Here is a 26,008-nt window from a genome sequence, read left to right as displayed (position 1 = left end):
TCAACTTCTGAACGTGTTGAATCTACTTGGACATTACTGTAACCCCCTAGGAGAAAAGGGAAGCAGAAACACTGATATTAATGCTCTTGGACTTTCTTACACTTGTAACCCTTTTTTATTTTAGAAAAGTTTAAATGTGTGTTATATATATGCATAATTAATAAGGAAAAGTAACCTGATCTATATAATTAACAACGGTCAATCTAAAAGTAAGTTTATTTAAATTAGTGTGACTTTCATAACTAAAAATATTTGTGAAGAGACCGTTCGGCTATTTTTCTCTCATCAAATGGGTTGTTTGAAAATAGTTAATAAATAAAAGCAGCTCAATACTATTGGTTACTTTCTCCTGTTTCTTCTTGAACATACCAATCGAATAGAATCACTTGAAGACTTTGGCAATGTTAAAGCTGATTAAATTTATTACTCAAGTTGAGTTTCATAAGAATATGAAACAATCCCTTTCTGGAAGTAAATACAGCTACTGGCCATTTTTTTCTCAATGAAAATTAAGTATAAGTTTTGAGCTCTAATACGAGTTACAAGTTGAATATCAACTGAATGTACGTTTTGCTACCTACAAGCTCTATAGGTATACTTTAATCAACAGCTATAAAGATAAACCAAAAAAGATGAATTACTTAAGCAAAATGGTTTGTTTTCCATTAGTGTCATCCTTTCTGTTAACTGGGGACAGGTCAATAAAACATGGGCCAGCAACACTAGGACTATTTTTCCCCAACATCCCCAAAATAAAATGTATTGTTCCATTAGGAAAATGTAAGCGGTGCATTATCTTTTCCTCAAGTGCTTAAGCATGATGTCCTGTGATGGATAGGTACGGCAGGCGGGCGGGGCGGGGAGCGGGGGTGGTGGGTGGAGAAAGGAAGCAGGCAGGCTGGTTTCCAGCTGATGACCTTTGAAAAGTTCATGACCAGCAAATACTCATCCTGCTGCCAAAATAAGGGATGATTTCAAAGCCACAGAGTTAAGCAGGTTGCTAAGGAAGTGTTATGGCGGAGGCTATTGTGCAGCCGAAGTGGTTGTTATGGCCACTCTGCATGCTAGAAAAATGTCAATTATTCTGAAGAGGTTGGCAATGCTGCCTGGCATCCGCTGTACAATGGTGATTATGGTATCACCGTTCCTGTTGCAGCAGCAAAGCCAGTCCCTGAAATGTTCTCTAGGGGTTTGCGTTTGTTTATTCCATTGACTATTTTCTCAATTGTGTTACCGGGATAAACTAGAAACCAGGCTTCCCCACGGTCAGCTGGAAGTACTTACATTGGACTGTTTGTGAAGAGGGCCGGTGGTGAGCACCCTCTCCGTCCTTGCCCAGGCCAGCAGCCTTTCACAGGACCCCTGGGTTCGTCCTGATGGTTCTCTTCCAAACCGTGATCTAGAAACATGCTCTGTGTCAAGTTGCTTGCCTTTCAAAGTTCTTAAAATCATTGTTCCTCTGTATCATGGTCTGAGTTAGTGCTTTCATGCTGGTGAGCTCTTTGGGATTCTTTTATAGGACTATGAAAGAAACAAAAAACTAAAAAAAAAAAAAAAAAGAGTAAAAAAGAGCTGTATTTCAGCCGCCCAGAATGAGGAACTGTAATTTTGTCACATTAGCTCTCACTCTGTTCAAGTAAAGAAAATAATCTTGGTAACATCAGAGATCGGATCCATCATCCCAGCACTTCCTCCGTCACCAGAAGTTATAACTATCAGCTAGCAAATTTGGTGGTTCTTTTCTAGGTCATTTATAGTGTATGTATTATATAATATATTCTTATATACTATATACATATATTTTTATATTTGTGTATAAATTATATAACAGAAATATTATATATGTAAATTATATAGTATATAATATATAAATATATTTTATCTACTATATACATACATAATATACATATATAATTTTTTTTATTTTTGTATAAATAATATATATACATATATGGGTAGTAAATATATATACATATTTTATATATTATCTATACCTATTTATTACATAGACATATATTCCAGAACAGTATTTAGTCCTTTTATATGTTTTTAAAATACACGTAAGAATACATATTTATTTCTACGTGTCCCTGCAATTGGTTTTCTCCTGTCAACATGATCTCGAAAAGTAATTTCTGTTATTGCAAATCTGTTCTTAAGGGTCTTGTTATTTAATAGTCATTTTCAGAATGGAATTAAAATGAAAAGAAGGCACAAGTGTTAAGATAATCACTTTCAAGTCACATTCACTTTATCTTCCCATTTTTTAGAAGTTCTTTCACTTTACATTGACTTTTTATTTTACTTTTTTTTCTCCTGTTTGGCTTTCAGAGGGAGCTGGTGTTTTAATGTGAAAGGCTTCTAATCACTGGGGCTTCTTAAAGAGGCTGGTGTCACACATAAGTGAATTTTTCAGACAATTGAAATGCCAGATCTTTTTTAAATTGAAGAGTTTTGATGGAAGTCTTTCTGAAATAATGTCTTAAAAGCATCTCAGCTTTAGAACAAAAAAGTTGAAATACTTGTTTGAATTATATGATAGTTGTAATTCAAAGTTACAATATATTTAAGATTTTTCAGGGTTCAGGGCTATTTTTCCCTATTGTAAATGAGACTATATGGTTTTGAGTTCTTATGTCTAGATTTTAGTTTTTCTGTCCATTTACTTATTATCACACTGATAGCCATTTTTTTTTTCCTTTCATCAGTGGTAGAGACTCAGGAAACTCCCTTTTTCCTATTTCTTAATAGGAAATTTCCTATTACATTTTATTATTTTTCATTTTAATTTTTAATAGAAAAAATTCTCTGGAAATGTTGACAATAAACTAATTAGCCCAAACTACTTTTATCAACAGTGAATTTGTTTAGTGCATAGACTTGAGTCGGGGCCTTTTTTGTCTTTAGTTTTTGTTCTTGGCTATATCTTGGTCAAAATAACTGAACCTGAAGATCTGGACTTTTCTGAAATTTGTTTTATGGAAAGAAAAATTAAGTATTTGTAAATTATATACTTTTAAGCTTATATTTTATTGGCATATATGGAAAAATAATGAAGCAATAAGGTTCAAGCTGACATGAGATACAGAGCAACATTTCAAATATAGCCTGCATAGCAAATTCATTGTTCAAGTGACTTTTGTAAAAATACAGAACAAGCCCTTTCTGGAAGTAAAATAGTTATTGGCCATATTTTCAGGAAAATTTTCTGTTGAACATTATTTCAGATGTAGAAAGATCTAAGAGGACTCATAATGTCAACATGCATTTCCCCAATAAATAAACAAGAGAAATTACACTGTCAAGAACAAGAAATGATTATTTCTTCTGCCAAAGTTGGAAGCAACCAGATACGGCTGTGCGTATTTTAAGATCGTCGTTTGTGCTGTTAGTGTAGAGATAAGTAGAAGCTCTTTAATTTGAATCTGAATAGAAAACGAAATTTCGGAGGGATCCTTGCTCTCACAGATCACTTTGCCAATCTATTTCTTAAAATAATTTAGTGGAAGGTAATGGTAAAAACGTGTTTGTTGAAAGAATCAATCATCCAAGGATCGTATTTTAAACACTCACTGGTAACTGATGTCTGCGAAAAGGATGCCAAGCCAGGAGTGTCTGTGCTTTGCAGGGAGTGGAGGTTGTTAGTCTATTTCCTAGTGCATACTTCCAAATGTTAAATTGTTGCTGCTTCTACAATATTCTGTCTTTCAGCTATTTCACTCTATCTCTTCCTTGCTCCCTAACCCCGGCTCCAAAATCAACAAGCATCAACTTTCCTCACTTCCCGCCTCTAAATTTGTATTCTTAGCTAGATTCAATTGGAAATAAAATAATAATTAAAATATACAATGATAAGAGTCATTGTCGTTGGACCATAGAGTTAGGAAGGGCCCCAGAGGTCATGCAGGCCTCGTTTTTGCAGATGAGGAGATAGCCAGAGTGGGCAGGTGGCCCTGGGAGCTGATGTTGTCCCCATGGCAATAGGGGCCCTGGCCCCAGGACAGGAGAAAAGGCCATGGCATGGAGGCCGTGGGATGCCACATGGAGAACACTGGAGGTGATGCCTAAAACAGGCCCTAGGAAACCACGGGGCTCGGAAGGAGGAGGGAGAGTGTCAGGATTTTTCCTTCAATTTTTTAGGACTTTACCATATAAGCCCTAATATTTTAGGGCTTTACTTGCTCACATAATAAAAATATAGCATTTAGCCTAACTGCTGAATTTAAAACCTGACATGCATCGCATTTCAACACTGAAAACAATCCCCAGGATGTTTGTATTTTGTCAATACGGTAGTTTCCTTGTCAGGCTTTCTTCAAAAACACAATGCTTTATTCCCTGTACTTGCCAGTGGGCCTAAAAACACTTTGTATTGTTTAAAAAGGTATTATCAGAGTTAAACTCTATTTTAGTTTCACGGAAATATGAATTTCTAAGGTGGATCTTTTAAAGAAGCTTTGCAAACATAGTTGAAGACATAGGGTAGAAAAAATCCTGAGGTTCAGGTGGGGCCGCAAGGAGGGTACGCGCTGATGAGGCTGCCAAGGGAAGACAGGCCCCCACCCCAGCCAGAGCCCCCGGTGCCCGTGGCCTTTCTGCCCTGTCTTCCCAGCACGCAGCTGGCTGTGCGTCACCCCATGTGGGCCAGGGTGGCTTGTCTGCCCCACAGGCAAGCTGGTCTTCATCCAAAATGTCGCCGTGGTCAGTTCTTGTGTTGGCAGAGGTGAGATGGCCCCTGAACTTCCCAATCCTGCCATCCAGCTTCCAACCTAAAGCCTGAGTGACTTGAAGACATAGCAAGGCTTTTAATTTTTTCTTTTGGTTTTGCTTGCTTTTTTTTTTTCTTTCTTTTAAAACTGGAGATTTGAAAGAGGTGAAATAAGGATTTTGGAGTGGATTTCTCTGGCCATTTTTGCAAATGTGTCATTTGCCTGGAGGATTGTTGAGGTACGCGCTTTGAGGAAGGAAGTGTGATTTTCCGTGTCGTTCCCGGGCTTTTTCTCTTTGGGTTTTGCCTCCAGGTGAGAACCCGGGTGTCGGGCACGTGAGCTCTGGGTGATTCTGGCTGCACTGGAGTAGTGTGGACATCTCTAGGGCTCATGTGAGCAGGAGACCTGAGCTGGAAGGGCGTTTCGCAGGACAATGTCTCTGTGTGCTCCAGAGGCTGATACCCTGTGTCATCAGGTGGAGTCCCACCAGAACTTGTCTCTGAGATCCCAGGATTCTGCAAAATGAAACAAAATGAAGTCGGTTCAGCTTTCACTTTCTAAAAGCCTCTGTAATTCCATAGCGCCCAAGGTATGGTAGGTTCTCTGCATCTCTTTGTGATTTAATAAACAGAGGCAGAGATTTTGGTGTCCTGTCTTTCAGCCATTGGTTGCTCAAGGCACAATACATAAAAATACGAGCAAAACCTGGGCCCTGCCCGCCAAGCCTCATTCTATAATCCAGTCCTGCAATGGCAGTAATTCACTGTGGGCAAAGAGAAGTGGAGCTCTGTCCCAGGGAATGGTGGCTGGGAGCCAGCGGGACAAGAGGGGTCCCAGACAAGACCCCATTTGCAGAATGAATGGGGGGTCATGGCTGGGTGGAGGCATGATGTGCTCACGTGCCCCAGGCGTAGCTGGGGACAGGCCAGTGAGGCCTCTTCTCCTGTAGGTGAAGCCTTGACATCAAATGTTCAAGAATGAAATGACACAGCTGTGTTCTAGAGACCTCACTGGGTTAGAGACCAGCTTGAAGGTTAATACCCATTTTTAGAGCAGAGATGATGAGGCCTGCGCCTTGCAGATGACTCTCCCTGGAGGATGGAGGTGTTCATGAGTCACTCCGAAGGCAGAATGGAGGGCTGCGGGATGGTGCAAAGGAAGGCAAGTGGCAGTCTGGGGTGGCCCTGTGTTTCTAGGGTGGAATTCCAGGGCATGTCTCCAAGCTCTTACAGTTTACGTAACTTCTTGAAATAAGACATGACCGGTTATATATAAAGGAGTATATATGCAGAGAATATTCTGGAAGGTTACAAAGAAACATGTTTTCTTTATGAAGAGGATATGGAGGTTGGAAGTCAGTAGGGAGATTTGTAGATTCCATTTAACACCTTTCTGCTTGACCGATTTCTTTTTTAAATAAAAAGATGTTATTCTACAATTCCTAAGCTTCAGAGTACTGGGAAATACGACATCATTCGATTGGATGCTTGATTCACTGTAAGAGAAACTTCATGGACCCTTAGGCATTCCTGAGAAGAGATGACCTAACTCCTTTTTTTTTTTTTTTTTTTTTTTGCCGTTTTGCATTAGATTGGCTTTTGTTTGTTTGTTTTCATTTAGTGATATTTGCATTTCTGTACTTAGGACTAGGGATGGAAGCTAGGTCCTGCCAGGACTCTACTTAGACCAGAGCTTCCGTTTTCATGAGGTGTTCGGACACCTGGCTTGAGATGTTAACACTTTCGTTTTCAGGAATTACATTATAAGAATTATTTATCTAATAGATAAATAATCTATTAGAAATCAATTATCTAATAGATTAAGGGTGGTATTTATAACTATAAGAACTGGCTGGGCGGTGGCTCACACCTGTAATCCCAGCACTTTGGGAGGCCGAGGCGGGTAGATCACAAGGTCAACAGATCGAGACCATCCTGGTCAACATGGTGAAACCCCGTCTCTACTAAAAATACAAAAAATTAGCTGGGCATGGTGGCGCGTGCCTGTAATCCCAGCTACTCAGGAGGCTGAGGCAGGAGAATTGCCTGAACCCAGGAGGCGGAGGTCGCGGTGAGCCGAGATCATGCCATTGCACTCCAGCCTGGGTAACAAGAGCAAAACTCCATCTCAAAAAAAAGAGAACTTACGTCTAAGAGTATCTTCCAATTCTTTAGATGTTGTAGTGTATCATTTATTGTATTTGTATTGTACACAGAAATACACTAAGGCTAACTTGCCGGGTAAGTGGGTAGCTTAGTTCCCAGTGCCCTCTCTCTGCTGTATTCCGTGACGTAAAATGCTTAATAATTTTAGTTTAGATGCCAGACACTGTGCCTTTGTTCACGGGCAATTTTTCTAATGTTTTTCACTTCTATCTGCATGTCATTTCCATGATTTTGTGCTTTCCAAGATTTTCATAGGGTAGGAGAAGACTATTAGCAATTAAACTTCCGTTTAATTTTACTTCCATGCTTGGCAGACTATAGGCTGTGTGCAGCCAGAAGGCTGCATACATTCTTTCCTTGGGCAGACAAAGAGGAAGTGATTCTAGCAATACGCATCACTGTTTAAATTAACCAATACAAATGGCCCCGAGAGCTATACCCCACTTTCCACTATTTTTTGAAACAGGTTATAATTTCAATAGACTATCTACTGTAAAGTTTGTGTTATTACTGTCATTGTTTTAAGCAAATTGCTGGCTACCGGATACCACAGTGTCACTATAAAGCTGTACTGTCCAACCCAGCAGCCACCAGCTGTATGTGGTTATTTAAGTTTAACGTAATTAAAATCAGATGATATGAAAGATTTAGTTCCTCAGCTGTTCCAGCCAGGCAGCAAGTACTCAATAGCTCTGTGTGGCTAATGACCACTCTTCTGTACTGCACCATACTAGAACATTCCATCCCCGCAGGAAGTTCAGTTGGACCGCGTTGGTCTAGAATATGCATATTTCATAAACAGAGTTGAAATGGAAAAGCTTCAGAAACACTGTGCAAAGTGTAATAAGAGAAAAGATGTAGTTTCATGTATGTTCTCTGTAGAATAAAATATAGTATAGTCACAAACATGTCCCGTTTAGAAGGTACACACACGTTTTACCATGTGCACTTTAAAGTGTAAATAACCAACTTTGGAGCTTGATGCTCTGGGCCATTTTGCTTGGCTTTCTTTTAGACAAACAGAGGAAAGTTAGAGAATAACACAGATGATTAGGGTCACCAAGTTCCTCTGATTTTATACTGTGAGATCTGACTCAAACTGAGGGGCAGTGCTGCTTTGGGCAGAGTTACAAAGTTAATTGCCCTCAACTGACATCCAGGGAAAAGTGATTGGAGAGGCCAATCTTGATTTCCCACCCTTCTTCCTCGTACTCTTTGAATTTCCAACCTTAGATTATCATCGGTTTTTTAAAAAGTATATGACACATTAAGCTTCAAAGGTGCTTAGAAATACTGTGTGATAGGATTCTTCCTGCAGGTGTTCAAATGCTAATAAAAATATTAGGTAATTTTTGAATTCCCTATAAATGAGAAAAATTCTAAGGACCACTTATTTTAAGTGAAGGATGCTTAAAATAAATTACTATCTTACATCTTATACAAAAAGTACTCAAAATAGACTAAAGGCCTAAACATAAAATCTAAAACTGTAACACTCTTGGAACAAAACCTATGCAAATATCTTCAGGACCTCAAAACCTATGTGAATATCTTCAGCACCTCAAAACCTATGTGAATATCTTCAGGACCTCAAAACCTATGTGAATATCTTCAGGACCTTAAAACCTATGCGAATATCTTCAGGACCTTAAAACCTATATGAATATCCTCAGGACCTCAAAACCTATGGGAATATCTTCAGGACGTCAAAACCTATGTGAATATCCTCAGGACCTCAAAACCTATGTGAATATCCTCAGGACCTCAAAACCTATGCGAATATCTTCAGGACCTCAAAACCTATGCGAATATCTTCAGGACCTCAAAACCTATGCGAATATCTTCAGGACCTCAAAACCTATGCGAATATCTTCAGGACCTCAATACCTATGCGAATATCTTCAGGACCTCAAAACCTATGGGAATATCTTCAGGACCTCAAAACCTATGTGAATATCTTCAGGACCTCAAAACCTATGTGAATATCTTCAGGACCTCAAAACCTATGTGAATATCTTCAGGACCACAAAACCTATGGGAATATCTTCAGGACCTCAAAACCTATGTGAATATCTTCAGGACCTTAAAACCTATATGAATATCTTCAGGACCTCAAAACCGACGTGAATATCTTCAGGACCTCATATTGCACAATGGTTTCTTAGATATGACACTTAAAGCACAAGCAACAAGAGAAAAAAGAATAAACTGGATTTCACCAAAGTTAGAAACCAAGGATGCTCTCAAGAAAGTGGAAAGGCAGCCCACAGGACGGGAGAAAGTACTTGCAAATCATATATCTGATATGGGTCTAGTGTACAAAATATGTAAAGGACTTTTACAAGTCAACAGTGAAAAGGCAAAGAACCCAATTTTAAAATGTGTGAAAGATCTGAATAGACATTTCTCTAAAGAAGATATACAAATGGCCAAAAAATGCTCAACATCATTAGTGTTTAGGGAAATACAAATCAGAACCACAATTAGATCCCACTCTACCGCCACTAGGATGGTTGAACACACACACACACACACACACACACGATGACAAGACGTGCTGGCAAAGACATGAAGAAATTAGAACCCTCATGCATTGCAGTGAGAATGTAAAAATGGTGCAGCCACTTTGTAAAACAGTTTTGCAATTCCTCAAAAAATGAAACATAGAGAGAATAGAGTATATGACCCAGCAATTCTGCTACCAGATATATCCACACAGACAGGAGGATTTGTATGTTAATAGCAGCATTACTGATAATAGCCCAAGGTGGAAAACAGTCAAAATGTCTATCAAATAATGAGTGGATAAACAAAACATACCCATACAATGGGATACTATTCCACCATAAAGAGGAATGAAATTCTGATACATGCCGCAGCGTGGATGACTCTGAAGAACACTACGCTCAGAGACGGAAGCCCGTCAAAGAGGCCCCATAGTGTCTGATTCTATATATATAAAGTGTCTGGAACAGGCAACACAGAGACAGAAAGGAGGCTGGTGGTTGCCAGGGACAGGGTGCAGGAGGGAGGGAGAGTGTCTGCTGATGGGTCTGGAGTTTCCCTTGGGGGTTATGAAAATGTTCTTGAATTAGACAGTGGTGATGATTGTGCGACCTTGTGAAGATTCTAAAACCCCTGAATTGTGTACTTTTAAAGAATGTATTTTATGTTATATGTATTAATTCTCAATGAAATATTTTTAAAAATAAGTATATATTTACATAAACATAACTCTTGGTTGCTCTCTTAAATCCCCTGTTCTAATAATAAGTAATGTTTTTCAGTGCCACCTGACTTAGTCTTTTAGGGAACTTAAGGCAAAGCAAAAAACCAAAAATCTAATTAAAACAAGTGTCCGAGTAAAAGGATAGTAGCAAAATCCTAAAGCCCATTTTTTAACGTAGAAGCACAAGAAAGCATCTCTGTTCATTTTAGCTAAAGGTATAAATGAGAAGTGAAGCATGTTATTTGTGAGCCAGAAAATCAGAAACTTGAAAGACTCAAGTAGGTAGCATCTCTTTTAGTCACAATCTTATGTGGTATAATCTTCAAATGGCTATATATAAAAAAGCTCTGTAGCACATAGGATTTTCGTACTCCAAAGTTTTAATAAATGGAATTGTTCTAAGTACAGGGCAAACTACTAAACACATGTATTACAATTTGCTTGTCACTGTCCTTGCATTTTTATTTAAATCTCTATGAAGTGCTGCTTCTCTCAGGAAGGAGAGATTGAATCACTGCTGAGCCTCCAGGTCTGCTGACTTCCTTTCCCGGCTCATAAAAAACCAAGCTCCAAACACACAGCCTGAACATGTGTTTTCCACATAACTAATAAACAATAAAAGCAGGGGCTTTAAAAACAAAAGAACCTGACCAGTTTGCAAAAGCAAAGCTATCCCATGGAGGATTTACCTTGATTTGCAAAAGCCTTCAGATTATCTGATGGGGTTTCAGTTCATTGTCTAAATTTTGTGTGGATGTTTTCAATTAGGCACTAAACCTTGGCTTCTGGGACAAATTAACAGTGAGGAGAAGACGTTTCACACTTTAAAATAAATAGAATTGGCTGGGCATGGTGGCTCACGCCTGTAATCCCAGCATTTTGGGAGGCCAAGGTGGGAGGATCACGAGGTCGGGAGATCAAGACCATCCTAGTCAACATGGTGAAACCCCATCTCTATTAAAAATATAAAAATTAGCTGGGCATGGCGGTGCGTGCCTATAATCCCAGCTACTCAGGAGGCTGAGGCAGGAGAATCATTTGAAACTGGGAGATGGATGTTGCAGTGAGCCGAGATCATATCACTGCACTCCAGCCTGGTGACAGAGCTAGACTCCATCTCAAAAAACAATAATAAATAAATAAATAGAATTATTATTAGGGGTTTACAAGCAATTTGTAACTAGATGAGATAATCATATAAAAGTTTAACTCTTTCTTGATTGAAAACTTCCTCTTTCTAGCCTAAAATCTTCAAGTAAATGTGAGCAAATGCCCTATGGTACACAGAACATGCAGAAGCAGCTAGAAATAAACCTATCCTCGTGGTTCTGATCATCACCTGCACGTTACTGCTTCCCCACACCAACAGTCACTTGATATTTTCCCAGCGTGTTCTTGTGGAGCAGGAGCTGAGGGGATAGGACGAATGAGCTGAGAATAGTTAGGAACAAGAGACCATTGCTGTGCTATTCTCTACCTGTTTGTATTTCACTGACTCTGTCCTTAAAAATATTTTCTCAGGGTTTTAGAAGACATGTTTTAGAAAATGAAAAGCACTAGCTGTTTTAGAAGCTAGAAATGAAAAGTTGTCAACCAGTTGCTCCACTGTTTAGTAATTGCAATGAAATATGACAACGAAGTCTGTATCTAAACTTTTATAGATTTTCCAAATAGGGAGAATAATCATTGAGTATTGCCCCATCTATGCTGTTTGATTTTTGCAAACAGATTTTTAACAGTAGGATATATTAAAAGCCAGTGTGACTTTCTAAATGGGTTAATAATAATATCTCTCATTCTGGAGTGCATATGAGGAAAGCACTAATATTATCCTTATTGTCCTGATGTAAAACTGAGACTCAAGATGTTGAGTAACACACCCAAGAGCAATAGCTAGGTATCAGAGCATGGATTCAGGCCCCAGGTCTGCCCAGGCAGAGCCAAGAGCCTCATCCCTCTGCTGCACTGCTGTTACCAGGAGTGGACCTTGGGATCCTCCCGGTGCTCTCCCTATCATCTATACTGAACTGAATTTTGTGATGTAAAGCAGTGTTTATATTGAACCTGCTACTCGTTCCACCTCTTCCCAGCTCAGGGATCTTAAACCTGTTTCTTCATGTGTGAAGTGTGAAATAATAAAATGGAGATAATAATAACTTAAACCTTATGATTGTTGTTAAGATTAAATGAATTACTCCAAGTGTGTTGCTTAGAACACACCTGGAACACAGCAAGCATTCAATACGAGGTAGCAATTCTATGTATGAAAAGCTTTCTATGCTGGTTGTTCACAGGCTAAATAAGAATGCCCAAAATTTAAATACTTGTGCTTTTCAACATATTGTGTCTAATACCAAGCTGCATCAGCATGACCAGATGCTGCTGTCTAAGACTTTAGGATTGGATCGGACAGACGTGATGGAAACATATGAAAGGACACGTGACATAAAATATATAGACAGAATCTCAAGGCTGTGCCTGGTGGCTTACACCTGGAATCCTAGCACTTTGAGAGGCAGAGGCAGGTGGATCACCTGAAGTCAGAAGTTCGAGACCAGCCTGGCCAACACGGCAAAGCTGCATCTCTACTAAAACTATAAAAATTAGCTGGGCATTGTGGTGGGTGCCTTTCATCTCAGCTACTTGGCAGGCTGAGGCACAAGAATTGCTTGAACCTAGGAGGGTTAGGGCCGAAACTGTGCCACTGCACTCCAGCCTGGGTGTCAGAGTAAGACTTCTTCTGGAAAACAACAAACAAACAAACAAAACCAGAATCTCAAACATAGAAGGAATGTCATGGAGTGGGGAGATGTCAGGAAAAACACCATGGTGATGTCTTCAGGGAGAGAGCGAGGTGAGCAGGGGCACTACAGAGGGCTGATGGAAAAGTTACATGATACAGATGAGGGCAGCCATAGCCACACAGACACAGACACCAGACGCAGGATGTGCATTCCCACTTCCTCTGTCGGAAATGGTGGAAATGCTCCAGCTGCAGTCTTACGTGCAGACGTACTCACATGGGTCAGTGAATCACACAATTCCGCCCCAGTAATGTATTCACCTGTGGCCAATTCTGGCATAAATAATTTCCTTTTTCCTTGTTCCAGAGCTATTTGAAAGTTGTTGAGTGAGAGGGGTTTTGTCTTTTTTTCTTCCTCCTTATTCTCTGTCTCTATGTGTGTGTGTGCACATGTGTTTGGAGAATTTAAGTCCTTGAATGTGTGAAGCAGAAGGGACAGGCACCTGCTGTTTGGGTAGAACCACATGGAACACCATCTCAGAGATGGGTTAGAAAGAGCCAAATATATGTCACAGAGAAAAGTGAGCAATTGTTTGTTAGCAATAAAGGTTTTCAGTCTGTAGTAACATAAGAAAAAAAAAGACAAAATTTTTATAGAGCTATATTTATTTGATTGGCTCATTACATATTCGTGTTACAATTCACTTCATTTGTAGTGATCTATTTTATATATAATTGTATAATGTGATTGTAAAATATAATTACAGAATAGGTGTACCACATTAAACATTGGCAACCTTGTCTCCTCCGCCTCTGCTGCCCACTACCATCTTGGTTTTTTTTTTTTTTTTTTTAATGTTCTGAAATCTCAAGATCTGGTGACCACTGACATATAGTAAGTTGTAATGAGCCTTTAAAAGGGTATTACTTAGAAAGACCATCCTGGGTGTTACTGAGATGCTAGGGGTTTGATCTATGTCCTCCTTCTTGCTGCACAAAAAGCCAATCACTCAGACAACATGTATTGCCAGGAAAGAAAGCTTTAATCAGGTGCTTCAGGCCAGGAGATGGGAGATCAGTCTCAAATCCATCTCAAACCAACTAAAATCAAGGATTTATATAGCAGGGAAGAAATGCAGGAAATCCAGAATTAAGGAGGGGTAGGGAAGAGAAGTTTGTCAACAGGAAGCAGGTGGTTCGATAGGCAATCATGACTGATAAGTGGTCTGGCATCTCACTGTCCAGATGTGGCAGTCTGGTGAGTTTCAGGTCATTGATACTCTCTGGGAGGACTGACAGTTGGTTTTCTGGGAAAGAAACTCATATAAGATGATGGTAACTTTCTTGAGTTTTAAGTAAGACCGAGGGAGTAAATTTCTGATGTTTATTCAAAAGAAACCATAAACATTAGTTCTGTGGGACAATAGGGCCAGTTTCACAAGCATTTCCATGAAGAATAATTATAGAGAATATCCCTTACTAGTTACATAGTTACTTCTTACAGAATGTAGTTCCAGCTGTACACAGGGATATATTTTCTAAACATTAATATTATTTTACATCTCACTGTTCTTTGAAAAGTGATATTTCTTTCATCACTATATTAATGAAAGCATATATAATACTCATTTAAATTAATTATTTGTATCAAAACACTAAGCATTTTGTATTTTATGAGTTTTACTAGAACCGTAATTATAATAATTGAGCCTACTTTTTTCATTTATTTTTACAATATTTGTTTGTGATGTGATGTCTTAACTTCACGTTGACCATTCTAAATTTAAAGAAAAAGCCAGGCTTCTCTATCAAGCAAAAATGAAGGAAATTTGAAAAACATCCTTGCAAAGATGTGATGGGCCCAGCAGACATCTTGTGGGTGACCAGTGTGGAAGGGCTGCTGGGCTGAGGTTCAGGAAGGAAAGAAAACCCTGTGTCAACTGAGCATGGACTGAGTCACTTTCAATATTCCCAAGGTGCACGCCGGTTTATTTTGTGCCTGAATTTCTATGACATTTTAATTCTCTATCAGAGGTAGGATTGTAGGATATTTAGCCTTATTTTGTTGTAGGAATTTCTCCTTAGCGTTCTTGCCACACAGCCAGGAAAGATTAGGCTTGCAGACACTTTGAAGGGTTAGAAAAATGGAATTTATTGGGCAAAAAGGAAAGAAAAGGGAAACAGTGACTCTTAACAAAGCAAGAGTCCTGCTAGCGGGTTTCCCCGCCTTAGATTGAGTCCCAGGCTGCCACCCAGGAATACAAGAGGCCGGGCTCCTCCCCGCTGCAAAAGGCGAGAACTTCCCAAGGCTCCACCCCGTTCTCCCAGTGTGTAAGCCGATGGAAGTTCTCTGGGGCCTCTTTAGACTTGGCTAATTCCGTTTCATATTTCATATTGCCTTCTTGCATTTTAGTCCTGTCTTCTAGCTTGAATGTAGCTTTTTTTAAAAGAAGACCAGAAGAAGCTTTGAAGCAGTTGGAGCTGATATAAATTTCAAGCCCACAACTCAATCCCTTCCCTGCCACCACCAGCTGTGGGGCTGGGGACAAGTCACTGAATTTCTATGAACTCGATTTTCTCATCTTTAAAATAAAAATAATAGTGCCTACATCAAAGGATGAAATGAGAGGACCTCAGAAAAGCACCAGCTACAATGGAGGAGTGCAGCCAGTGTTAGCCCTCAATCTTCCTCCACTCTAGCAAGCAGGAGCTCTATGTTTTATTCTTTTGAATGCATCAGCAAAATGCTGAGCACACACAAGTCATTCATTCACCCATTCAACAAATAATTACTGAAAACCTCTTACCTGGTGTTATGATAAAAGCACACAGAAGGAAATAAGAAAATCTGGCCCAATCCGTAAAACATCTTTATAAACTAGGAAAGTGTGTTAGCTTGGCCAACCTTGATTTTTCTCTTCTTGAATTATGGCAGCTGAACTGAGTAATAACTGCCTGTAGAAAGAAGAGAGTGAGGCAGGAAGAGAAGAAAGAGGGGATAGAGGTAGAGGGAGGAGGAAAGCAAACAATGCCAAGGTCACAGCAGATGCTTGGTGCCAAGGTCAAGGTCAGAGCAGATGCTTTATGCCAAGGTCATAGTGGATGCTTTATGCCAAGGTCAGAGTGGATGCTTGGTGCCAAGGTCAAGGTCAGAGTGGATGCTTGGTGCCAAGGTCAAGGTCAGAGCAGATGCTTTATGCCAAGGTCATAGTGGATGCTTTATGCCAAGGTCAGAGTGGATGCTTGGTGCCAAGGTCAAGGTCAGAGCAGAGGTTTTATGCCAAGGTCAGAGCAGATGTTTTATGCCAAGGTCAGAGCAGATGCCTTCTGTTAGCATGAATCCTAAAACAACACAACCACTTCTAATCTAGGATGTGACTGAGGGGTAAAAAAAAAAAGTTAATTTGTACAAGACTGCACATTTTCAAGTATTTCACAATTCAAAATTAAGGAAAAAATTAAAATTCATTTTCCTGAAGAGAGTAGCTACCAGGGTATAAATAAATTCCCTTTGGAAATTCAGGGCAGAATCCTGGATGAGAACAAAGTGATGTCTGCGATGGGCCCTACTCACGGCGGGCCTGTGCTAAGAGAGGCACCTGGCACGTGGCAACACACACAGCGTCATCTGTGGTCGTCATCATCATCATTATAAGGAGCTGCTTTGGTATCATGACCGGCTGGGATATACAAGGTATCATTTTGCCGTTTAATATACAAAAATATGTGGAAAAGACACTAACGTTGTAAGTGGCCTGTTGGTATGTAATATGCCTCTTCCCAGAAATGAAGCTCGACTTATAAAAAAAATATTCGTAAGATGCTTGGAACTTGACAGTGAAAAGTGAATGAAAAATGACTACCACAAAAGCAAGGAAGCTGGGCATGGCTGCTCGCGCCTGCAATCCCAGTGCTCTGGGAGGCCAAGGCAGGAAGATTCCTTGAGGCTAGGAATTTGAGGCCAGCCTAGGCAATGTAGTGAGACTCTGTCTGTACAAAAGGAAAATTGAAAAATCAGCTGGGCATGGTGGTGCACACCTATAGTCCTAGCTACTCAGGAGGCTGAGATGGGAGGATTGCTTCAGCCCAGGAATTTGAAGTTAGAATGAGCTATGATTGCACCACCGACCTCCAGCCTGGCCAATAGACTGAGGCGCTGTCTCTAAAAATAAATTAAAATTAAACAATTTAAAAAGCAGAGAAATAAATTAAAATCCTGTGTGGCCAGTAGCAGATCTAGCAGAAGATTCAGAAGCTGAACAATGCTGATAAACATCTGAGGGTAGAAATGCAACAGCCACGGATGTTTAGTCATCAATGTTGGCACTGGTTGAGCTGCCAATTCCATCTTTGGGAAAAATTGGCTTGGAGAGGAGTTTTAAGTGGCCTCCACTGTGTGAGGAGTCACATGTTTGGTTTTTCAGTGGCTGCAGGAAATGACCCAGGGAGCAGGCAGGAGAGGTTGGCCAGCCTTCAAATCACTTTCAATTCTAGGCTGTCAGATAGTGTAGGAATAATCATTTAAATCTCAGCTTCACTGTAATCAGGATGAAAAACCTTTGTGGCAGTGTACTTTTGCTGTATCCACTCTACAGGGTAAAAGGAAAACATGAAACAATTTGCTCTCGTTTGCAAAGAAAATAATTATTTCTGGAGAAGAGTCATGGCATTAGATTCTATCCATTTTATTGTAGAACCAGATTTGACTTTATGTGCAAAGTTTTAAAACCGATACTGACACTGGTTCACTACATTGATTTTAACCAATACATGCAACTGAGTTCAAAGTAATTGTATGTGGAATGAAGTGGAAAAGAAACAAAAAATAACACCACTTACTAGACAAGTTTTAGAGCTCACTCTTCGGCCCATTTCAAACATGATTTGTTAAAAGTAATGAGAAAAGTATGACAGAAAAAGAAGTAGGTCCACCATGTAGCCTGGGGCCCAAATGCCTGGGCCTCCCTGTAAACTACTTTGGGTGGGGTTTTCCACATTTTCACTGATGAGGTTGGATTAGCTCACCTTTAGGGAAACTCCTTTCAGATGCTGCTGTGTCATAATCTATCCTATGGGTGAAGAAATATCATTGGTTGGAAGTTGTCCTCAGAAATCTGCCATTGAGATTATTCACTGCAGTGTGTTAAGCCTTAATATTTCTTTCTTCACGTGGAAAGTGGGCTTGCACCTTGGAGCCATGGTGCAGAGTTGAAAGAGACAAACTGTGGGCTCTGTGTGTTCTCAGAGAGCCTGTTCTTCTTCTCCATCAAAGAGCAAAGCAAATCAGGCGGCCCACCTTGATGGATGCCAGACTGCTGACTTGGCCCCGTGAAAGGCAGCTCCTCCCCTGGACTGCTTCCACCTCAACGCCATGGGAGCTCCACTAGAGATTCAGAATGTTCTCCCTATGCTGTCCCTGGACTTGTACTTGCCCTGTGTCACTGAGCTTATCTCTGTTAGATTGTGGCTTAGAACACTTATAAAACCCATCTGAGGTTATTAAAAATACTTTCTGAAGGGTATATAAAACGCTTCATCCCATCTTTTTAAAATGTATTTTTGGACCTCTTCCAGAAAAGATTCCTCCCTATTATCTCAAAAGAACTCTTCAGAGTAGCGGATCTCATAGCTCCTGGGACCCCTGCTGTGGGCACAGAGCAGGACCACTTCCTGACTGTGAGATGTGGGCACTGGACCCTCTGACATCATCAGCATTGGGCTGACAGTGTGGCCTCAAACTGCCTTGTCTCCTCAGATGCCTACATTTACCAATAATTCAACATATGTGATATGTTTTCATTTTTCTATAAGCAAATGCATGCTTTTCAACACTTTACAACATGGTGAGGAGAAGACTTGGACTTTCAAAGCAAAAATGAACATCCTTATCTGTAAGCCATTTCAGTGGAGACTGTGCACACCAGATTTTGCAACAATGTTGGGAATGGAAGAACTTTTTAGAGATAGCCTCCTTAAATCCCGGGGTTTTTTTCTTTTGTTGTTTTCAAGGTGGAGTCTTGCTCTGTCACCCAGGCTGGCGTGCAGTGGCACAATCTTGGCTCACTGTAACCTCTGCCTCCCGGTTTGAAGCAATTCTTCTGCCTAAGCCTCCTGAGTAGCTGGGATTACAGGCATGCACCACCACACTGGCAAATTTTTGTATTTTTAGTAGAGTCAGGGTTTCACCATGTTGGCCAGGCTGCTCTCAAACTCCTGACCTCGTGATCCACCTGCCTCGGTCTTCCGGAGTGCCGGGATTACAGGTGTGAGCCGCTGCACCTGGCCTGGTAGTTTTTAATTGAAAAATTGAGTCAGGAAAACCTAAAGCCTAATTTTAAGTTTTAATTTCAAGAAAAAGTCAAGATAATTCAGCATCGATCATAACCTTCCACTCACTGTTCTTAATGACAGTTCTGGTGAAGACAGTTCTGGTTCAACAAATAAATGATACATATGGATACTTCAATTTCCTGTCACTTTACAGATTTTTGTCTCTGGAGACCTCAAGTAAGCTTGAAATGTTGCTAGTGCATACTATAAAAAATTAGAAACCAAACACAATATAATGTTTCCAGGAATAAAAACCAACATTGTAAAGTTGTCAATTCTAAATTATGTCATCATTCTAATAAGCATGAAAATTATTTTTGATTGGACAGGGTGACTCCAAAGGTTATATGGCAAAATAAATAAGTTGAAAATTGCCCTACTAGACATTATAAAACATCTTATAAAACCTCAGTAAATGAAACAGAATTACAAAGACAGATGATAGACATATAAATCAATTCAACAGATGAGAAAGTCCAGAAACAGATCAAATAGATCCAAATGCACAAAAGAAGTCCATATATTTGATTTTTTTTTTGAGACAGAGTCTCCCCCTGTCACCAGACTGGAGTGCAGTGGCACAGTATTGGCTCACGGCAACCTCCACCTCCCGAATTCAAGCAATTCTCCTGCCTAGTAGCTGGGATTACAGGTGCCAGCCACCATGTCAGGCTAATTTTTTGTACTTTTAGTAGAGACTGGTTTCACCACGTTAGCCAGGATGGTCTCGATCTCCTGACTTCATTATCCACCCGCTTCAGTCTCCCAAAGTGCTGGGATTACAGGCGTGAGCCAGAAGTTTATATATTTGAATGGACTAGTCAATAAATGCATTTTTGGTGTCATATAGAAAAGTGGATCAGTAGCTTATGCTGTACCCCAGGACACATTTCAAATGAATAATACATTTAAATGGAAATAAAGAAACCATAAAGATAACTAGAAAAAAAAAGTGAGAATACTTTTATAAACTCAACATAGAAATGGCCTTTCTAAGTATATTTCAAAATTCAGAAGACATAAAATGTATGTTTAAGATATATTTGACTAAAAACAATATTCTTCAGAGCCAACACATGATAAACAAAATTAAAGGCAACACCTGAAGTGAAAAAAAAAAAAGCAACTTGTACCGTACCTCCTGGAAACCAACAAGAAAAAGATTAGCATTCTAGGCTGGGCATGTGGCTTACCTGTAATCCCAGCACTTTGGGAGGCCGAAGTGGGCAGATCACGAGGTCAGAAGTTCAAGGCCAGCCTGACCAACATGATGAAACCCCATCTCTACTAAAAATACAAAAATTAACTGGGCATGGTGGCAGGTGCCTGTAATCCCAGCCACTGAGGAGGCTGAGGCAGGAGAATCACTTGAACCCGGGAGGTAGAGGTTGCTGTGAGCTTAGATCTTGCTACTGCACTCCGAATTAGCAACCTAATGAAAAAAGCAGGGAGGACAAAGAACATGGATATTTGGTTCACAAAAAAAGAAATAACAGTGAATCATCATAATAATAAATCGAAATAGAATCATCATCATAATAAAAAGAAACATATGGAATATACTCGTTCTCCCTCACAGAGATGTCATTTTTCATATAAGACTGGAAAAATTTCAAATATTTGATGACACATTCTGCTTGTGGGATATTAAGAAACCAGGCCCATTTTATACATTGTTGATGGAGAACAGTTTGACAATACCCATGAAAACAGGAAAGATTTGAATATCTTAAACAACTTGCCACATGTGCACATTCAGCGTGCTATTGTCTGCAATAGCAAAGACCGATGGTCCATCAGCATGGAACCAGATCTGTGAAACTGGCTGTCCACACAGTTACAAAAAGAATGAAGTCTGCATATAGAATCCAAAAGCTCTCAAAGACACAATATTAAAAGAAAAATACAAAGATTCTCAACAGTGTTATAATAGTTCAAGATATGTATTCATATGTCTTTGTACATTAATAAAAATCTAGAAGAATCTAGAAAGAAAATTGTGGTTAGCTTTTTTTTTTTGTTTTCTGAGATGGAGTCTCGCTCTGTTGCCAGGCTAGAGTGCATTGGCATGGTCTTGGCTCAATGCAACCTCAGCCTCCTGGGTTCAAGCAATTCTTCTGCCTCAACCTCCTGAGTAGCTGGGATTACAGGTGCCCGCTACCACAGCTGGCTCATTTTTGTATTTTTAGTAGAGATGATGTTTCATCATATTGGCCAGGCTGGTCTGGAACTCCTGACCTTGTGATCTGTCCACCTTGGCCTCCCAAAGTGCTGGGATTACAGGTGTGAGCCACCGTGCCTGGCTGTGATTAGGTATTTTAGGGTAGTGGGTAATAACAATGAATGGTAAACATAGATGGGGGAAGACTATTCATATATGACTTTTTATAACTTTTTTTTTTATTGCGTTTTAGGTTTTGGGGTACATATGCAGAGCATGCAATACAGTTGCATAGGTACACACATGGCAGTGTGTTTTGTTTGCTTTCTCCCCTTCACCCACATTTGGCATTTCTCCCCAGGCTATCCCTCCCCACCACCCCTCCCACTAGACCTCCCCTTTTCCCCCCAATAGACCCCAGTGTTTAGTACTTCCCTCTCTGTGTCCATGTGTTCTCATTTTTCATCACCCGCCTATGAGTGAGAATATGCAGTGTTTCATTTTCTGTTCTTGTGTCAGTTTGCTGAGAATGGTGTTCTCCAGATTCATCCATGTCCCTACAAATGACACGAACTCATCATTTCTGATTGCTGCATAATATTCCATGGTGTATATGTGCCACATTTTCCCAATCCAGTCTATCATCAATGGGCATTTGGGTTGATTCCAGGTCTTTGCTATTGTAAACAGTGCTGCAATGAACATTTGCGTGCATGTGTCCTTATAGTAGAACGATTTATAGTCCTTTGGATATATACCCAGTAATGGGATTGCTGGGTCAAATGGAATTTCTATTTCTAAGGCCTTGAGGAATCGCCACACTATCTTCCACAATGTTTGGACTAATTTACACTCCCACCAACAGTGTAAAAGTGTTCCTTTTTCTCCACATCCTCTCCAGCATCTGTTGTCTCCAGATTTTTTAATGATCGCCATTCTAACTGGCGTGAGATGGTATCTCAATGTGGTTTTGATTTGCATCTCTCTGATGACCAGTGATGATGAGCATTTTTTCATATGATTGTTGGCCTCATATATGTCTTCTTTCGTAAAGTATCTGTTCATATCCTTTGCCCACTTTTGAATGGGCTTGTTTGTTTTTTTCCTGTAAATCTGTTTGAGTTCTTTGTAAATTCTGGATATCAGCCCTTTGTCTGATGGGTAAACTGCAAAAATTTTTTCCCATTCTGTTGGTTGCCGATTCACTCTAGAGACTGTTTCTTTTGCTGTGCAGAAGCTGTGGAGTTTCATTATGTCCCATTTGTCTATTTTGACTTTTGTTGCCAATGCTTTTGGTGTTTTGTTCATGAAGTCCTTGCCTACTCCTATGTCCTGGATGGTTTTGCCTAGATTTTCTTCTAGGGTTTTTATGGTGCCAGGTCTTATGTTTAAGTCTTTAATCCATCTGGAGTTAATTTTGGTGTAAGGTGTCAGGAAGGGGTCCAGTTTCTGCTTTCTGCACATGGCTAGCCAGTTTTCCCAGCACCATTTGTTGAACAGGGAATCCTTTCCCCATTGCTTGTTTTTGTCAGGTTTATCAAAGATTGTATGGTTGTAGATATGTTGTGTTGCCTCTGATGCCTCTGTTCTGTTCCATTGGTCTATATCTCTGTTTTGGTATCAGTACCATGCTGTTTTGATTACTGTAGCCTTGTAGTATAGTTTGAAATCCAGTAGTGTGATGCCCCCCGCTGTGTTCTTTTTGCTTAGAATTGACTTGGCTATGCGGGCTCTCTTTTGGTTCCATATGAAGTTCATGGTGGTTTTTTCCAGTTCTGTGAAGAAAGTCAATGGTAGCTTGATGAGTATAGCATTGATTCTGTAAATTACTTTGAGCAGTATAGCCATTTTTACGATATTAATTCTTCCTAACCATGAACATGGAATGTTTCTCCATCTGTTTGTGTCCTCTCTGATTTCGCTGAACAGTGGTTTGTAGTTTTCCTTGAAGAGGTCCCTTACGTTCCTTGTGAGTTGTATTCCAAGGTATTTTATTCTTTTTGTAGCAATTGTGAATGGCAGTTCGTTCTTGATTTGGCTTTCTTTAAGTCTGTTATTGGTGTAGAGGAATGCTTGTGATTTTTGCACATTGATTTTATATCCTGAGACTTTGCTGAAGTTGCTTATCAGTTTCAGGAGTTTTTGGGCTGAGGCGATGGGGTCTTCTAGGTATACTATCATGTCGTCTGCAAATAGAGACAATTTGGCTTCCACCTTTCCTATTTGAATACCCTTTATTTCTTTTTCTTGCCTGATTGCTCTGGCTAGAACTTCCAGTACTATATTGAATAGGAGTGGTGAAAGAGGGCATCCTTGTCTAGTGCCAGATTTCAAAGGGAATGCTTCCAGTTTTTGCCCATTAAGTATGATATTGGCTGTTGATTTGTCATAAATAGCTTTTATTACTTTGAGATACGTTCCATCGATACTGAGTTTATTGAGGGTTTTAGCATAAAGGACTGTTGAATTTTGTCAAATGCCTTCTCTGCATCAACTGAAATAATCATGTGGTTTTTGTTTTTGGTTCTGTTTATGTGGTGAATTACATTTATAGACTTGCGTATGTTGAACCAGCCTTGCATCCCCAGGATGAATCCTACTTGATCATGATGAATAAGTTTTTTGATTTGCTGTTGCAGTCGGCTTGCCAATATTTTATTGAAGATTTTTGCATCTATGTTCATCATGGATATTGGCCTGAAGTTTTCTTTTCTTGTTGGGTCTCTGCCGGGTTTTGGTATCAGGATGATATTGGTCTCATAGAATGATTTGGGAAGGATTCCTTCTTTTTGGATTATTTGGAATAGTTTCAGAAGAAATGGTACCAGCTCCTCTTTGTGTGTCTGGTAGAATTCAGCTGTGAACCCGTCTGGACCTGGGCTTTTTTTGTGTGGTAGGCTCTTAATTGCTGCCTCGACTTCTGCCCTTGTTATTGGTCTATTCATAGTTTCAGCTTCCTCCTGGTTTAGGCTTGGGAGGACACAGGAGTCCAGGAATTTATCCATTTCTTCCAGGTTTACTAGTTTATGTGTATAGAGTTGTTTGTAATATTCTCTGATGATGGTTTGAATTTCTGTGGAATCTGTGGTGACTTCCCCTTTATCATTTTTTATTGCATCTCTTTGGTTGTTCTCTCTTTTTTTTTTAATCAATCTGGCTAGTGGTCTGTCTATTTTGTTGATCTTTTCAAAAAACCAGCTCTTGGATTTATTGATTTTTTTGAAGGGTTTTTTGTGACTCAATCTCCTTCAGTTCAGCTCTGATCTTAGTTATTTCTTGTCTTCTGCTGGGTTTTGAGTTTTTTTGATCTTGCTGCTCTTTCAATTTTGACGATAGGGTGTCAATTTTGGATCTCTCCATTCTTCTCATATGACTTTTTATAACTTTAAAAAAATTTGTGAACAATGTGAAGGCATAGGCTTCTCGAAAGCTAAGTATTTTTTAAAATAGGAAATTAATAGGAGAAAAGTCTTTCTAGAAACCTCCATCTTCCCAAAAGGACTTTGCCAGTCGTTTTCTTAACACAGTTTAAAAATAATGTGTCTAATATTTCTAGCATTATTTTTTTGTCAAATAACTTTTATTATCAAATAATTTTTGTCAAGTAATTTTGAAAATGAATCTTTGGTGTTTCCCAGGGCCTCGTTTGCTGGTATTATCTGAGCCGTTTGGATTACATTCAGTACGGGTTTTCTTTAGGATGCTGAGCCAGGCTCTAAGAGTCCTGAAGGAATCCATGTGTCTCCCTGCGGTCCTGCCACCAAACAGCAGCTCACACATTGGACAATCGGCCTTCCAGGAGGGAGGAAGAGGTAGAGGGAGAATTGCAGGGAAGTAGGTGCCGGACACCTCAATACACATTTTCCTCCTTTCTGTCCCATGCTTTCTTCAGAACTACCCACCGAGTCCTGTCAGGAGCTGTGCAACTCTGGATCAGGGGACTGGATTCTCTGCTGTGACCTGCAAGGGCTGTCCCCAGCCACACAGCAGCCTCTGCCTCCTGCCTCTTTTCCAAACCAGCTGCCCGCGCTTTCCCTGTCCATTTCCTTCAAACAGCTCTCAGCATAATTCTCTCCCTTTGCAGTCTTGCAACAATTCCAACCCTCCTGTTCCTTGGTTTAAATCACTGTTGATCAGCCATTCCTGCAAATTACTAGGTACAGAACAGCTTTGAAGCTTATTTGATAATAAAGACTAGAATTTTGTGCTGTATTTTCAGGAAAAGAGTGATTCTAATAGCAACATGTTTAAGTGAAGACAGAATGACAGCGATAGGGAGAAACTTTCTCTGCAGGTGCTCGCACTGCGGGGTCATTTCAAATACCTTCTTACCCCAGGGCAACTGTGTATTTTACAAACCTTACAAGCAACTTCCATTGAGCTCTTTAACACTGATAACGTGCGAGGGTTATTTTACAATATGGTGAGAGTCAGGAACCTATTAACATGAAATAATAATGCCACTAGGTGATTTCATTAAAAGTTCTGTTTCTCATGAGAATTCAGACCACTTTCAGCAAAGAACAGACAGAGTGAAGCCTTTGATTCTCCTCCAGTCACAGGCCATCCTGGGGCTGCAGGGTGCCAATCCCACCCTGTTTCCTGAGTGGATAACACAAGTCCATCTTCAGAGAAGATGTGTCAGAGAAGCTTAACGGTGTGCCTCTCTCC

General features: G+C 39.9%; 1 protein-coding gene across 5 annotated transcripts in view; it reads left to right on the top strand.

Moving 5' to 3' along the window:
- Positions 1 to 26,008, top strand: part of PDE10A (phosphodiesterase 10A) — a 684,633-nt gene that overhangs the window by 213,805 nt on the left and 444,820 nt on the right. For 2 of the 5 annotated variants that reach the window (XM_008995354.5, XM_078370441.1), the window contains exon 2: positions 16,370 to 16,540. The exons of the other annotated variants lie outside the window; for them this stretch is intronic. In XM_008995354.5, coding sequence (XP_008993602.2) covers positions 16,519 to 16,540 — 22 coding nt within the window. In that variant the 5' untranslated portion in view covers positions 16,370 to 16,518. The remainder of the gene's footprint in view (positions 1 to 16,369; positions 16,541 to 26,008) is intronic. 5 annotated transcript variants of the gene reach the window in all.

This window comes from Callithrix jacchus, chromosome 4 (assembly GCF_049354715.1).
Source record: "Callithrix jacchus isolate 240 chromosome 4, calJac240_pri, whole genome shotgun sequence".
NCBI lineage: Eukaryota > Metazoa > Chordata > Mammalia > Primates > Cebidae > Callithrix > Callithrix jacchus.
This window is presented reverse-complemented; position numbering and strand designations above follow the sequence as displayed.